At 38.4% G+C, this 17,725-nt stretch overlaps 2 protein-coding genes across 2 annotated transcripts; both read left to right on the forward strand.

Moving 5' to 3' along the window:
* The first annotated feature begins 173 nt into the window (after window positions 1-173).
* LOC106143328 (zinc finger protein 37) lies at window positions 174-10,695 on the forward strand. The gene is made up of 14 exons (XM_060948969.1): window positions 174-333; window positions 698-872; window positions 1,415-1,540; window positions 2,177-2,314; window positions 3,218-3,667; window positions 4,360-4,467; window positions 5,117-5,266; window positions 5,748-5,878; window positions 6,357-6,561; window positions 7,200-7,324; window positions 7,812-7,980; window positions 9,041-9,166; window positions 9,943-10,137; window positions 10,522-10,695. The coding sequence occupies exons 1-14, from the start codon at window positions 254-256 to the stop codon at window positions 10,693-10,695; spliced, it is 2,352 nt and encodes a 783-aa protein (XP_060804952.1). The 5' UTR covers window positions 174-253.
* Window positions 10,696-11,114: 419 nt separating this feature from the next.
* On the forward strand, window positions 11,115-17,589 carry LOC106143405 (H/ACA ribonucleoprotein complex non-core subunit NAF1). The gene is made up of 5 exons (XM_013345470.2): window positions 11,115-11,710; window positions 12,028-12,188; window positions 15,488-15,594; window positions 16,379-16,515; window positions 16,868-17,589. Exons 1-5 carry the CDS (start codon window positions 11,331-11,333, stop codon window positions 17,454-17,456), a joined length of 1,374 nt encoding a protein of 457 aa, XP_013200924.1. The 5' UTR covers window positions 11,115-11,330; the 3' UTR covers window positions 17,457-17,589.
* Window positions 17,590-17,725: the final 136 nt, after the last annotated feature.

Genomic DNA, 17,725 nt, shown 5'->3' on the forward strand with positions numbered 1-17,725 from the left:
TTTACACGAGAAAGACTACCAATGCCTAAGGCCAACTCTGAGCGATGGAAAGGTGGATAATCTATTTGTATTCGTCTTTCTGTTAAGTACACACGTCATAGGCTGTAAGGAAATTTCGTCTTTGCCGACAAGTATAATTTTCTTTTATTTGACATTGACAAATGACAATTGTGACGGAAAAAAAGAAATTGATTTTGTGGTGAAGAACAATTTTATATGATTTCTGATTATTTCTACAAAAGTTCAATGAAAAATGGTATATTACTGCTGTGTAAATGGTTGCAATAATAATAGTAAGAAGAGGGATCCAAATCATGTTATATCATACCACACGTAAGTAGTTCTTCAGCAAATAATATCGATTGCAAATAGCTATTGTTGTTTACTGTTTTCGTATATTTTAAAAGTAAATCAAAGTTTATTGCTTCAGTTTCCTAATAGTTTAACAGGGTAATTATTGGCCCTGCCTGAAACACTTAACTATATACAGCGGAAAATCTTAAGTTCAATGACTAATATCATTACTGAATTTAATGCCAATCATTTTTAATAGTTATTAGTTGATTTCTATTTAAACTTATTATAGCTACGTATAAATCTGAAACTCTAAAATGTGCTTTTAGATTGTACATAATCGCTTCAAACAATTTTTTTCATATCTTCCACACACAAGTATTAAATTGTCATTATTTCCTAGTTTCCCTTCAAACCTTGAAGTAAAGCAGAAATGGCTGCGAGCGATCGGACGGCCTACCTGGGAGCCCCCGAGCTACACTCGCATTTGCAGTGCTCACTTTGATCAGGAGTATGTCAACCATGACAGCCACCGAGCAAGGCTCAAGGATGAAGCTTACCCCATTTATAATTTACCAGTAACTATAATCTTATTGTTTTTATTTTCCTTATTAAAGAGAAACTTAGTTATACTGGTTGCTTCCATACTGGTCTGCACAGCATGTAGATTGTACATGTAAATCTTGTGAAAGTATTTTAAATGAACAAATCTTTTTTTAATAGGTGTTTAGTAAGGCACCAAGCTAGCCAGTGAAATATCTTTCAGTATTGTAACTAAAGGATATGCTTATAAACATGGGGTTCCTCTTGTAGGCAATGAGTTAACAACCAGTCACTATTTGAAACTCAATTCCATCATAAATCCATACAGCTGTACATGGCCTTTCAGTTTTTTCAAGACTGTTGGCTGTGTCTGCTCTGCAAGGGTAATATATGTGACTATATGAACATATATTGTAACTATATCATGAAAGGAATAAAGAAATTGTTATATATATGTGTAATTATTTCTTTCTATTTTCACATAAAATATTCTACCAATTATAACAATTTAATTTAAAGGTCTCCAGAAGCCAATGTGTGCTAACATAATCTAAAAGAAATAATCTTTTATTTTCAGCCCAATTCAAATTTTGAGGCAACAGATATGGAAGTCTGCCGGATATGCCTTGACACTGACTCCAAACTTTACAGCCTCCAGGAAGGTCTGCTTAAAGAATGTATGGAAACCATCACAGGCTTTAATGTGAGTGTACAATAATTATGTGCTGATGTTATAAACATAAATAGATATGTCAGTGTAACTTGGACGTGGGTGATGAAAACTCAAAGATGAGAGATAATTTAGGACAGATTGATAACTATTTTAAAGGTATTTTTATCAACATCAGCATCCCAGTGTCTATACCTGCAACATTATGCTGAGTCAGGACCATTTCACTGTCCATCATTGTTTGTGGTACATACATGCACATTGCACATTCTCTTTTGTTATTACTATTATTGACGGCCTCTGTGGCGCAGCGGTAGTGCGCTTGCCTGTGGCACCGGGGGTCCCAGGTTCGAATCCCAGCCAGGGCATGATGAGAACGAACTATCTCCAATTGGCCTGGGTCTTGAATGTTTATCTTTATAAGTATTTATTTTAAAATATAGGTATATTGTTGAGTTAGTATCTCGTAACACAAGGCTCGAATTGCCCCATAAATATTTTTATTTTATTTATTATGTAACCAACAAATGTATTGTGATAATGAATAAAGCTTTTTATCTATCTATCTTAAATGGGTATAAATTGTGATAATTTTTCCTAAAATTCATTACCTCAGTATTTTCATTTTATTTTATACTATACCTACCTCATGTCATATAATAATTTCAGGATAAATATAACATAGAAGGTCTGCCTCGGTATGTATGCTACGAATGTGCAGGACTACTGAAGAAGTGTTACAGGCTGGTGCAAAGGAGCTTGACAGCTCAGGCCACGCTGCTTGACATTTTTGCTACTAATGGACAGGTCAGATTCCTAATTAAAGATAAAGAACGAAGAAATCATATTCTTAAAAACAATTATGTAAACCAATCAACAGGGCTATACATACATACATACATAAAATCAAGCCTTTTTCCGGGAGGCGGAGACTACATCTTTCCACTTGCCACGATCTCGGCATACTTCCATCTCTTCATTCACATTCATAACTATCTTCATGCAAGCTCGGCGGTTTCGGGTACTCTTGACCTGACCCTTTGCCAGGAGTGCTATATTGTCATTATTTGCGAGGCCAACGATAGGTGTTCCATTTGAAAAAAAGATACTAAACTAACACAAGTGTCTCAATACTAAGGTACAAATATTGGAGTACGGCTTACGGCCTGTTTGCGGGAGCTGACACTTGTACTTGGTTGAATTAATTATATAATATGTAGTCCTATACTTTATTCCAAGAAAACTTGAACTGATGAGCTTGCATGAAGGGAGTTTTGAATGTGAATGAAATGAAAGAAGAATGCGGTAATTATGGCAAATTTAAAGAAGTATAGTGTCTGCCTAAGTGTTCTGGAAAGAGGCGTGATTTTATCTATGTATGTAAAGCAAGAAAGTGCTGACAACTTTATTGATACATATGAATTATTTAAAACAAAATAAAATTAGTGCCGTGTGGTTCCCGGTATCAGTAGGAAATATAATAGGACTACTCGCATCTCTTTCCCATTGATGTCGTAAAAGGAGACTTGGGGATTGGCTTATAAACTTGGGATTCTTCTTTAAGGCGATGGGCTAGCAACAGCTGAACTGTTTTTGTTGGTTCTATCTACCCCGCAAGGGATATAGACGTGATGATGATATGTACAATAAAATTATGGCAAGTAATCAATTCTCCTCTTAATGCTTATTTATGTGTATTTTCTATTTCAGATTACAAAATCGCTAATCAGGAAACAAGAAAGAGATCATTTGAACCTAAAATCGTCATTAGTGTCTCACACAACCACTCCAACATATTTATTCGAATTCAAATATGATGAAGACCAACAATATTCGTGTCTAACTAATAGCGAATTTATCATACACTCATATGAGAACAAGACTGAAATTAATAATACTATCCATATACTTAATAATGAATTGGTTAATAGTGATTTAGTTAATAGTGAAAATAAAGACTTTGTTGCTGTCGAATCGGATATTAAGAATGTGATGAAATCCGAAGTGAAATGTGAATATTTAAGTGATGATGATGTGAGAAATGACGGTGCGGACAGTGACTCCACTAGTGATATATGTTTAGCGGAACTTAGCGATAGAAAGTATAAAAATAATAGAAGTGACTGCGAAGTTGTTGTCAAAGAAAATTGTAAGAATAAGGTAATTTTACATACATACAAAATGGTCACGTCTATATCCCTTGTGGGGTAGACAGAGCCAACAGTCTTGAAAAGACTGATAGGCCACGCACAGCTATTTAGCTTATTGATAGAATTGAGATTCAAATAGCGACAGGTTGCTAGCCCATCGCCTAAAAAAAGAATCCCAAGTTTGTAAGCCTATCCCTTAGTCGCCTTTTACGACATCCATGGGAAAGAGATGGAAAGGAAGGTAATTTTAACAGAAAAATAAACTATAGTAAGTAGTAATATTTAATTACCAAAGATAAATTCAACATACATACAAACATATAATCACGTCTTTATTAAAAGACTGAGAGGCCATGTTCTATTAATAAATACTACAGGTATTAAAAGCGCACGTAACATACCTTTATTGGACGTTTCGAATCATGTTAAAGTCGCCTTATACGCGTTTAATCTTTATTAATTACTAGAGGCCGCCCGCAATTTCATCCGCATGGAAACCCTATCAATCCCGCGGGAACTCCGGGATAAAAAGTAGCCTATATGTTATTCTGGATTTTCAGCTACCCACATACCAAATTTCATAGTAATTGGTTCAGTAGTTATTGCGTGAAAGAGTAAAAAACATCCATACGGACATCCTGACATACAAACTTTCGCATTTATAATTACTCTAGTAGTTTATAATGTTCTTTCCTTTTTTAGGTTAAGAAGAAAATTGATAGAAGTGAAAAGTCTAAAAGGACATCTCTTGATGGTTTTACTCCAGACGAGATAAATATGCAGGAACATTTCAATATTGTTAAACTAACAGTAAGTGTTAGCCAAACTAATATTTTTAATTGGAAAGTAGTTATGTTTATTTCTCGTGATTTCTTCAATGTCTATAAATGCCCAATAAAGTACTGACCAAAATTCATGAAATTTAACACAAATATACACTATATACTGTACTTTAGTTTTAATACTAACCGATGCTCCTACGGTGAGGGAAAACATCGCGAGGAAACGTGCACAATTGCACATTCATGCAACTGGATATGCAACCATGATCTAATACGGGTTAGGTTCCCCTGCAAAGGTTGCGGAGGTCAGACGGTCGCTTTCTGACCCACCCAATCCAAGATCCAAGGTCAAAGGCATACCCCGGGCTCCTCTCCAGAGTTGTGACGATGCAACCGGGACTACAGCCAGGAAGAAGAACTTACAAGTCATATTGTTCTCTAAACATCACAAATTGTAGTAATGAATATTTGAGTAAAGGAAAGGTATGGTATGGTAAAGGGTCAGGTCAAAAGTACCCGAAACCGCCGAGCTTGCATGAAGAGAGTTATGAATGTGGATGAAGCGAAGGAAGTATGCAGAGATCGTGGCAAGTGGAAAGAAGTAGTCCCTGCCTACCCCTCCGGGAAAGAGGCGTGATTTTATGTATGAATGTATGTTATATTTTACTATTTACCAGCTCGAAGAACAAATCGAGGACTGGAAGAAAACGGTGGAGAATCGCCCATGGAAAGCTGTGACCAAGGGTAGGGTTTACCAATGTGATATATGCCACAAGATATTCGCTCACATCACGACGTATCAGACTCATCTAATGTGCCACGATCCGGTGAGATTTTTATACTATTTTTTTTATTTCCCTTTCTATCTTTCCATCTCTCCTCTTTTCTCTCTCTTCTCTTCTACTCTTCTATTTTATTCTAACATGTTATAGTTACAGGGTTATTTTAAAATCAGAAAGAAAATTACATTTTACATGTTGTGAAAAGATTGACTTTATTATTTTATTGACAGATTATTTACGGTTGACTACTCGACAACAACTCATTCGGAACTTTTTCATTTGGAACTTTTGGAAAAAGACGCCCGTCTCCAATCGATATTCCCCTTTTTTGAAGTCAAATAAATTTTTAAAACCTTTTCCTTAGTGCAAGAAACAATTTAACCAAAACGGTTCAATGAAACGCGTGATAATCGCGGGTAAACATACATACATACAGGTCAAACTGAGAATCACTTTTTTTGAAGGCAAAGTTAAATATTAATCGTATTGATGTCACTTGAAATTGAGGTATAATCTTTATTTTCAGAGCCGAGGCAATGTGGAATGTTTGGTTTGCAAGCTGCGGTTCAAAAGCGAGTCTCAAATGAAGACTCACGCCAAACGCTCGCACGGCAAGAAGTTTTATTGCAAGGCGTGTCCTAAAGTCTTCAATAACAGGTATGTGTATTCAATTAAATGTCACTTTAACTTACTTAAACGTAAATACATGTCACTTAATCTGTATGTTCTTATAAGGTAGGTACTTCAAATGTATTTCAAATTTTCATTTATGTGGTTTGTAGTCTTTAAAACCTATGAGCGTTGGTCAAATTCTTTGAGATGCCCGATTAAAATGCATGATGCACATGAAGGCACAGGTTCAAATCCTATTAATTTAACGTTTTTTCTGACTTATGTATATTGAATACTAACTGATGAACTGAACTTATAATGAGGGAACACATCATGACAAAATCTGTATATTCCGGCAACTGGATGTGTAACCGTAATTCAATACGGTTTACATTTCCCTGCAAAAGGTTGTGATAACAATCATTGCCAAAGGTCCACCTCTGGCTCCTCTCCAAAGACGTGATCGAAGATGAGGCCAGTTGAGAAAAAAAAAATATATGAAAAACCTATACATATCCACCAGCAACATGGCGAAGAAGCACCAGAAGCGGCACTCGGGCCACGTGTACGCGTGCGGCGCGTGCGCCTTCCGCTCGCGGCACGAGTCGTGCCTCAGCGCGCACGCGCGGGCGCAGCATGCGCGCGCCGCCTGCGCCGCGTGCGGCCGGCCCGCGCGCGGCCGCCGCGGCCTGCGGCAGCACTGGGCCGCCGCGCATCCCGGACTGCCGGTGAGCTTCCGATGGTGTCGTGTGGTTCCCGGCCATTTAAAAATGGGGAACCGTACCCTCTCTCTCGTAAATATCGTAAAAACAGCTAAATGAATAAGAACATTCATCTAATGCAGCTATACTCAACCTGCGGCCCGCTAAGCCTTTTTAATTGACCCCACTTTGAAGTTCCCATGTTTCATTCTATTTTAAGAAGATTTAAAAACCTTCAGCAAGTACTGGAAAGTGAGCAAAACGCCGTAGTTTTACATCGAGGTATGTTAAATCAACAAAGTAAATACACTGTTATCTCTGATTTATTTTTTATTTATCACCTAATAATTTCTCGCTTGCGGCCCGAAATCCCATGACGGAAACGGTTTTTGACCCAAGTATAAAAAATGTTGAGTATGGCTGATCTAATGCATCTTTTACCATGATAGATCATGCGCGATAGGTTCTCGCGCGGGGCAGGTGAGAGTGACCAGGATAAAAGCTAGGAGGCACAATAAAAGAAAAACTAACGGTATCTAGCTAAAACTATATCTATGAATATATATTAAGGCAAAAATATTCTAATATTTTTTAGCATAACAAACTTTTTTCTAGCAATGGCAGTATATATGACTTATTAAAAAGTTTGTCTCTCAACTTTTTAGGAGCCAGAAAATATAACTAACACAGAATACCGTTGTGAGGAATGCAACTTGAACTTCAGTACAGAGGGCGCTCGGCGCGTACATCTTCTTACTTCTGCGCAACACAGGAAGAAGACTGACAATGGGTGAGTATCTTTTAGTAGGTACACACGGCTCAAGTCATACTTGGGCTACTTCCTATTACTTAGTATAGATTTTGTTGATAGGTACATCTTTGTCGCAAAGTTCAGTGCGGTTTTATTTATAGCTGACTTAATATTATAGCTGCTGAATTCAAACAAACAAACTATAGCGGGAGCTATGATTCAGCTCGACCGCCACCAAAGGGAAGATCTTCCGCCAGGCTATGTGTGATGCCTGGGGAACCGCGGCTCCGACGATGTTGTGTCGGAGGTTGTATATACAGCTCCAATCCATGAAATCTTTGAAATCGCGATTTGGATTCTTCGCTGCTATTGGCTGAGCGCGTCAATTTCTTCGCGATGATGGACAGTTGTTGTGTGATTGGATGTTGTGACGAGTGGCGTAGAGATATCGCCACAAAAAAAACTCTTCAGCTTTATAATAGTTTATAAATTATAAATCAATAATACTTTTTGTATACTCTTTCAGCACCACACTCCCACCAGACCCGTCTCTCAAGAACACGTGTAAATCTTGCGGTCTACAGTTCACGTCGCAAAAGGAAATGTTGAGCCACAGTCGCGAGCAACATCCGCGCCACAAATACAAGAAGATATGGCGACAACCGGGCGACAGTTACCCGACCAACTGCGAATTTGTGAGTATTTTTATATATACTAACTAGCGACCCGCCCCGGCTTCGCACGGGTGCAAAATTCGGAAAAAAATATACATAAAAACCCTCCTCTTGAATCACTCTAACTGTTACAAAAATCCGCATCAAAATCCGTTGCCTAATTTTAAAGATTTAAGCATACAGACAAACAGACTAAAATAGCGACTTTGTTTTATACTATGTAGTGATAGTGATATTATAAAGCTGAAGAGTTCGGCTTCACCGAGTAAGGCTTTAGGCTATATAACATTACGCTACAATTTTTAGTAAGTAATGGAAAATGTGAAAAAATAAACGGGGAAAATAATTATTCATCCTTGAGGGCTTAAATGATGCCCGAAATAACTATTTCACGCGGATGAAGTTGCGGGCACAGCTAGTTATGTATATACAACTAACACACATCACGCGTCATTCCCGTAGAGGTAGATATAGACTAATTTTTTTCACATACATACATATAATCACGTCTATATCCCTTGCGGGGTAGACAGAGCCGACAGTCTTAAAAAGACTAATAGGCCACGTTCAGCTGCTTGGCTTAATGATAGAATTGAGATTCAAATTGTGACAGGATGCTAGCATGTCGCCTAAAGGAAAATGCCAAGTTTATGAGCCTATCCCTTAGTCGCCTTTAACGACATCCATGGGAAAGAGATCGAGTGGTCCTATTCTTTTTTCTATTGGTGCCGGGAACCACACGGCACAAAAAGTAACACTAAATCTTTTCACTTGCTACAATATCTGTTTATACATGTTCATCTGTTTAAGGTACCTACATTTGACGAGTTCTTTCGCCAAAACTTACCTGATTTGATCAAGATTCCTTCCCCTTCCAGCATTCATAGTGCATAAATACATAAAATCACGCCTCTTTCCCGGAGGGGTAGGCAGAGACTACCTCTTTCCACTTGCCACGATCTCTGCATACTTCCATCGCTTCATCCACATTCATAACTCTCTTCGTACAAGCATTCATAGTCTCCTTGTATATTTGCTTAGTCAATCTCTTTATTGAGTAAAGTTTTATGTTTAATTATAGTGCGGCGTGACAGTGAAAACAAGATGGGACCACTGGTGGCATGTTCGTCGTCAGCATCCCAAAGAGAAAGACTCGTATAGGCGGGTGTACACCGCCGTCTGCGAGACCTGCGGCAAGGGATTTCAGGTAGTTTGTTTGTCGTGTGTGCTAGTCATAAAAGGATCAGTGTCAAAAAAAAAAATAAGTTTACTGCCGCGTCCAAGGCGTCAGTGCAGAAGAAGCGGTAACAAACTGCACTGCAGCATTTTCTTCAACGTCAACTTCACAATATCAATTAAGTGTCCATAGAAAAATGTATATTTTTTTAACTCCTAACAAGACAAGTCCCTGTTACTTCCCGGGCACGACCCTGATATATGGGGAGAACTTAGTAACACCTTTTTATCCTGTATTTATAAATAAAAATATATATACTTTAAGAGATATACTTGGGATTCCTCTTTTAGGCGATGCGCTAGCTACCTGTCACTATTCGAATCTAAATTCTATCATTAAGCCAAACAGCTGAACGTGGCCTTTCAGTCACTTAATGATTATAGACTGTCTACCCCGCAAGGGATATAGACGTGATCATATGTTATATATACATACATAAAATCACGCCTCTTTCCCGGAGGCGTAGGCAGCGACTACCTCTTTCCATTTGCCACGATCTCTGCACATACTTCCTTCGCTTCATATTATACTAGCGACCCGCCCCGGCTTCGCACGGGTGCAAAATTCGAAAAAAAATTATACATAAAAACCTTCCTCTTGAATCACTCTACCTGTTACAAAAAACCGCATCAAAATCCGTTGCGTAATTTTAAAGATTTAAGCATACAGACAAACAGACTAAAATAGCGACTTTGTTTTATACTATGTAGTGATGTTACATTTAAATCCTGTACTTCCTTCCCAAGAGCCCGACGAAGCTGCGACTGCACGAACTCCGTCACGCGAGCCCCAGCGTGTCGTGCGAGACGTGCGGCCGGCTGTTCTACGACAAGTACACCATGGCGCGCCACGCCGCCACGCACACGCAGCTGCGGCCGCACGCCTGCCCGCACTGCCCGCGGGCGTTCAAGGTCAAGGGCAACCTGCAGAGGCATTCTGTTGTGAGTACGTTTCGTACTACTTAGTGATGGGGTTGCCAGCGTAATAAAGTAAAAAACGTCATAAAGTTGGGCGCTTTTTGTTGTAGATGATAGAGTACAATAGCCAGGGTAATCCCCTGTTGAAAACGATGTAGGTATAATGAAATTGCGTTGACCTCATGAACATAAATGAAAAATCCAGCAGTGTTTTATAAAAAATCTGTTGAGTTTCTACACGCGTTCCGTTTATAAAAAAATCACTTAGCTAGCCCTGCTGGGGGTCTATTCCCGAATGTTGACATGGCATATACTTTCTTTTCCAATCTTTTTGATTAACCTGAGAGGTGAAGAGAGAGTTAAATAAACAGCATTTTTGAAGTTTCCTAATAATTTCCCCTTTAACAGGTTCACACAGGCGCCACCCCATTTGAATGCACAATGTGTGACAAGAAATTCAAGCACGCGACCAGTTTGACCGTTCATGTGCGCACCGTACATTACAAACTGCCGCCTCCGCCGCGCAAGAAGCGGGGCCCGAGGAGACCTAAGAATAGAAGCGATATCAACAGCGATATGTGAATTTTTCAAAAAAAATTATTAAAAAATCAAAATAGTTTTATTGTAAATCCTTATTGTATGTACTATTATTAATTCTGCATAATTGGCATAATTTAGAAATGAAAAACTGCGAAGTTAAATAAGATTTTATTTTATATTATTTAATTTCGCGTGTGGAGTTATTGAGATTTATTTTAAAATGAGTAAGTATCACTTATAATACCACTCCCACTTCTCTGGTGAGATTCCCAAGTTGCATCATTTGCTCTCAGCCTTAAATAGAAGCTGATCTATCTAGAAAGAAAATGTGAATAGCTTGTAGATGTGTTGACTTGGATCCTAGACGTAGACGTATGTGTAAAGCCAAATAAAAAAAAACATAGGTACTTAATTGGCAACATTTCACAAACTGTCACTGTCATGTCTTTATAATGGAATGTCATTCATGTCACTTTATTTACCATTTTGCTGTGAATGTGATCGTTCCACAAATTTTCCCTCAATTCCTACTTAGTTATTAATTTCTTTAGGTCTTGCGATTTAGCTGCCTTTGTTTTATTTTTCAGTGTAAGTTTGTAGTAAAATTACACGGACTATACATTAGAAGTTGTAGTCATTCCTTCACTAAACACGCGGTTCACGCATCGTTCGCTACAATGGAAAACCTTGATGAAAGCAATAATAAAAACGTGTCGCTTAGTTTAATTGCCGAATATGGTGCATCGGATTCTGATTCTGACGATACTGAGACGCGATCTAACACGGGAAATGAGGATTCCGACGCAGCGGAAATTAGTGAAATGGTGTTGAAGAATAACATTATAAATGCGTGCGCTCACGGGCCATTAGCGAGGAACAGTGTGCGTGATGATGATGATCATAGTACTAGGCACATGATTATAGACTCAATGGAGAGTGGTGTAGTGGAATACGAGGTTACTGAGTACAGAGATGACTCTGACTCTGATAGTAGCTCGTCAGATTGCAGTGACAGTGATGTGGATTCTGTCAAGGATATTGAAGAAATCTCGAGCGGGTGAGTTTTTTGATGAGCAAAATTCTAGTTAGATGTAAAATTTATTTCTCATTTTTAATACCAGTAAGTCCCATTATGCCAAAAATACATAGAATGTAAAGTTAACGGTTTACATATAATTCCAGTCATGGTCTGATCTCATGATTTTGATTGGTTGAAATAAATTATATCTTTGCTTTGGGTTTTTTCATTGTATTTCTGTCCTTTATTGATGTAGTTCTGTACATAAATATAGTAAACAAAAAAATAAAAAAAAAATCTTTCAAAGACTGCTTTTACTTTAAAAACATAGTATAAATAAATTAATCAAATTCCAGTGATGAAGACATAGCTGGCCGACCAGAGAAAGTGGAAATACCCAAAGTGAAAGGAGAACTTGATCTGGATGACTTGCCACCCATTGAGGACCTCGCCATCAGCTTGCCAGCACAAGAGACCACCAAGATAGGCACTATAGCCAGCATTGTGGATCGATTAGGTATGTTTATATCTTACTAGATATTGCACGCAGCTCCGCCTAAAAAAATACATACATACATACTATATATATCCCTATCCTATCATCATCATCCTATCATCTATATCCCTAGCGGGGTAGACAGAGCCGCCAGTCTTGAAAAGACTGATAGGCCACGCTCAGCTGTTTGACTTAGTGATAGAATTGAGATTCAAATAGTGACAGGTTGCTAGCCCATCGCCTAAAAGAGGAATCCCAAGTTTATAAGCCTATCCCTTAGTCGCCTTTTACGACATCCATGGGAAAGAGATGGAGTGGTCTAATTCTTTTTTGTAATGGTGCCGGGAACCACACGGCCTAAAAAAATGTAGGTACTATGTCCTTCTCTGTACTCTAAACTATATATGAATGCAATTTTTTTTTGGAAATGGTTTTAGAAATTTCAGATGAAATACATACAAACGAACACACTTTCACATTTATAATGGTATGGATACTTAACTTTGGACAAACCATGTTGTTTTTTAATAAACAATGTCATCTTTTATATTTGGATGATGTAATTTGCTAACACTTCATCTGAGACAGGATGCAATTGACGCTAATGCCAGGAACAAGATGATCATTTTAAGCAAGCTTTGTAATATATTAATTCCTAATAAGAAATATTTTTTAGATCATAAATGCATTAGTGGGATTTGTCTAGATATAATAAAATTTATGTGATATGTGTAATTTATTATTTATTTATTAAATTTATGTGCTAAGTATATAAATTATTCTAAGAAAATCACATCTTATCTAAAAAAGTAAATAAGAATAAAAAACTTATCTTTGCAAGGCAAGGCAGTGGAATGTTGTTTATTTTTCTTTGAAGAGAAGCACCTAATTAGTCTTGAACAGGCATTCTTTCTTTCCTTTTCTACAAAAGGTTTATTATATTTTTTTCTTTAAAAACATAATTATTACTATTTTCATGAAGTCCATCCCTGTCACAATAAAAACATCTCAAGCAAACCTTATTTTATTGATCAGGAAAGTTTAAGTTAATAGCCGGTGATTCATGAGAATCAAAAGGAGAAAAAACATCACTCATCTTGTCCTATTACCAGTTGAAGTCTATTCACAGTTAACAATTATAATTAGAAGAAAATAATAATTTTCATACATACATATAGTCACATGTTTATTCCTTGTTGGGTAGACAGAGCTAACAGCCTTGAAAACACTGAAAGGCCACATGGTACTGTATGGAGTTCAGATTCAAATATGTCACTATTTGAATCTCAATTCCATTGTTAAACTTGGTAATCTTTTAGGCAATGGGCTAGCAACCTTTCACTATCTGAAATTTAATTCCATCATTAAACTATCCAGCTGAATGTAACCTTGTCACCAGATGGTAACTCAGACATGATATATGTTTTTAAAACACAAGGGTCGGTGATATTTCCTCTAAATAGTTGGGCAAACAACAGCATTGTTTAATCTATAACAGCGGGTTCAACTTCCGCCGCTAACTTGCCGTCTTATGAATCACATTGTGTACTAGTGCTGTATGGTTAACGGCACTTTGTAATTGGATCAGTCCATTTCTTTTCTATTGATGCTCTAAAAGGCGACCAAGGGATTAAGCACGTTCATCTAGTGCAGCTATAACCATATTCGGTTATTAAAAATGATTCGTTCCGAATTAGTTACGGAATCATTTAGGACGTCAGTTGGAATTAAAACACATGTAATACATATATGTTTGAGAAGTTAATCAGAAAATTCCATTGCATTCCAATCTGTAATGTTGTGTCTTACAAAGAAATAATGAAGTAATTAACTTATTATTTACTACATCGATAAACCACAAATAAATACGTTAAAGAAATAATTATGAAGTGTCTAACATATTAAAGATATTTAGATTTATTCATACTAATATTTTATTATGTAATTTAACTTATGTATTCAAACTATTAGAAAGGAACTTTCAAATAGTCTAAAAGCCAGGGTCGATAAACTATTAAAAACTGATATTTTATGTTATGCACATAAATGTGATTATTATCGTCAATATTACTCGGCATCGCAATACGTTTTTATTACATTTTTATGACCAAAGCAAGTAATAAATAGGCAATCACTAAAAAGATAGAGGTGATCTAACATTTCTGTGATATTCATTTAGAAACAATTTTGTCCATGGACTTAATAATGGAGATCAGGCGCTAAAATTAATTAAGCCTAAATGGTGCCCAATTCCATGAAAAAACAAAAGAATTGAAAACGAAAATTGTAATAAACTATTATTACAATTTTTTTATTGTTTTAAAAAAATGTATAGATAATATCTTCAAAATAAAGCCTGATAGACAACTTATTAAACTTAACCATTACATAAAATATATAGGCCGCATTTACGTGAAAAAATCGTAACTTTTCTGGCAGCCAGCGCGGGGTGGCACGGCTGGCAGATCGCCAAGGTTCTCCTAAAGTGCCTGTGCTTTGTCCCATATTAATGCCAGACTAAATTATTGCTATAATTTTGTAAACAACAACATGGACTTATTTCAGAAAATGCGATTTTGCTTTGGGGATAAAATCTTTTGTGTTTTGAGTCACCTTGAGTGATATATTCCGTGAAAAAACTTGGAATGGTTCTATTCTACTTTGCTATAAACAAAACCTTCGATGAATGTTCTCACTTCTAATAAAAACTGTTGCTTACTACAAATGACTGAAGTATGTGATATACACGCGAGCCTAAAGTAAGTCGTTTTACATAAAAATATTTAAACATGTTGAATCAGCGACGAACATATTCGGCTAATCTTAAAGTACCCATACTACCTTACGCGACACACGTATGCAAGTAAACTCGCCAAACCACAAGTTCGCTTGTCTATCACCGACATATGGCCTATTTGTTGTCCTTATTATCGTCAAAAATTATTCTATTATAATATTCCGTGATCAACATAGAGTAGAGACGTAGTAGTGTGGTTCCGGCACGGCACGGCAAAAAAAAAGAAAAGGACCACTCAATCTCGTTCCCATGGATGTCGTAAAAGGCGACTAAGGGATTAGGCTTTTAAACTTGGGATTCTTCTTTAAGGCGATGGGCTACCAACCTGTCACTATTTTAATCTCAATTCCATCATAAAGCCAAACAGCTGAACGTGGCCTATCAGTATTTTGCAAGACTGTTGGTTCTGTCTACCCCGCAAGGGATATAGACGTGATTATGCGTACATAGAGTAGACCGTTTTGTATGAACGACAGGATCAAATTCAGAATTAGTTTGTAAAATAAAAATATTTCCATTGCAGTGATAGTTCGTGCATTCCCTGAAACGCCGGCAGTGGACCTCGACAGCGTGCTGTTTCTGGAGAACGGAGCCAAGACCCTCGGGAAGGTCTTCGACGTCTTCGGACCAGTGAGTATACATCTTTGTTTTGTCTTGGTTGAAGTGTTAATTTTCATGATAAATATAGCTTCTGTCGCTTCCTGAGTTTTTAACATCGCCGACTTCCGATGTTTTTTACAACCGGTGGCAGTTTCATTTCCGACTCAGAAAAGCGTACCCATTTCAAGGTGCACACTGCATAGATAGAGAGATAAAACTCTTTATTGCACCATAAGAGTAAAACATAGTTTGAAATCTGCGGCTACGGTGGGCTCAGGAGTTATCTGCCACCTCGCCTTGTTTGGTGTATGGGATGGAGCCTAGGTATCTCCTGAGCCGTGTGTACTAAAAACTCTTTTCTTAGAAATGTTAGTTTATCCGCTAACTAATGCTCTTACGATGAGGAAAACTGCACATCCACAGGGCATTTAGCTTCGTTTCAAAACCTAACTTACCCAATCCAGGATCATGGTCTCTCGTCCACATTCTTTTCTAAGTTTGGATAATTGTGAAGTTGACGTTGTTGAAGAAAATGCTGCAGTGCAGTTTGTTACCGCTTCTTCTGCACTGACGCCTTGGAAGCGGCAGTAAATTTAGTTTTAAGTAATTTATGTGACGTCAACCAATGTTGTTAAACCATACGTTTTGACAATTATTAAGCGATATGAAGTGTCCTATAATAATGAATAAAAATTTTGAATTTGAATTGATTTTGAATTTTGGTCATAGGCGTACCTCCAGCTCTTCTCCAGAGAGATGAGGATGCAGCCGGAACTTACCTCAGGTGGATAAAGAAAGTATTTTTCGATTCCAGGTGACCGAGCCACACTACTGCGTCCGCTTCAACTCGGCGGAACATGTCTCGACGCGCGGCGTGCGGCCCGGCGCGGACGTGTTCATCGCGCCCGAGTCCTCACACACTAGTTATGTGTTCCTCAGTCAGCTTATGAAGTGAGTGATCTCTATCATTATAACGTCTTACCGGCAAAGTAGGTCGTTATAGAGGAAAATTCAATGTTCTCGGTCAGTTGCACCCGTGCTTCGAGGCCCAACGTTCTGAAATTTCTCACTTCTCTCTGCCGTAGAATAAGGAATAATATAAAACTATGAAGTGATATGTACTGGTGAAAACGCAGCTGAAGGTTGTGACACTATAATGCTGTCATATTAGCGATGAAGTTACTATTACGCTGAAAATTGCGTGCGATGCGATGCAAGACAAATAATAATATATAATAGTACAATAAGCAATTTTTATGGTTGTCTTTATAGTTCCCATTGTGAAACGCTATTTCTTTTTCAGAGTCAAAGGATCGGACGCGTCATGGCTTAACGACGTAGAACCTCCGCCCAGTCAGGTCGAATACTCCGACGACGAGGAGGAGCGGAGAGCGAACAGAGAGAGAAAAGAGCAGAGGCAGAGACAGCGGGAGGAGGAGAACGGGGAGACGTCCAAAAACAGGAGAAATTCCGACACAAGGCGAAACCAGAGGCCTTCAGAGTCCAGCAGTAGATTCGGCAGCGGACCGAGCAGAGGGCGGAACCCCTTCTCGGCCGGATCGAGGAGAAACAACCCGAATTCCTTCCCGCGGTTCGGGCGGCCGTGGAGCGTGGACGCGAGGCCGCCCCCGCCGCACCCCGCGGCCCCCGCGGGCCCCTACAGCGCGCCGCCCTACAACGGCCCGCCCACGTTCCCCCCGCCGTTCCACCCCGCGACCCCTCCCTTCATGGGCAACCCATTCCAGTTCGGCGGCAACCCCAGAATGCCCGCCAACTACATGGGAATGCCGCCCCCCTTCAGGCACCCCGTGCCGGTGTTCGGAGCCAACTTCTGCGGCCCCCCGCAGCCTCAGTGGGTCAACAACGGGCCCCCTCCCCCGCCCGGGACATAAAACGCACATATTTCTAAGGTTTATCTCATAATGAACTAGTTATAATTAGCCTCGTAAATGTTTAACAATACTAAAGTGTGGTCACCCAAAAATAAATCTATATTTATACATACGAAATAAATGATGATTGCAATTCTGTGATTTTAATGATAAGGTTCCTAATAACATTTGTTGGACAGATTGCTTCTCACAAGAAATAGTTTTACTAACATAATGATGTCTCGATGAAAGGAGCATATGTACGGAAAAACTGTTGAATCAAACACAAA

Source organism: Amyelois transitella, chromosome 17, assembly GCF_032362555.1.
Source record: "Amyelois transitella isolate CPQ chromosome 17, ilAmyTran1.1, whole genome shotgun sequence".
Taxonomy (NCBI): domain Eukaryota; kingdom Metazoa; phylum Arthropoda; class Insecta; order Lepidoptera; family Pyralidae; genus Amyelois; species Amyelois transitella.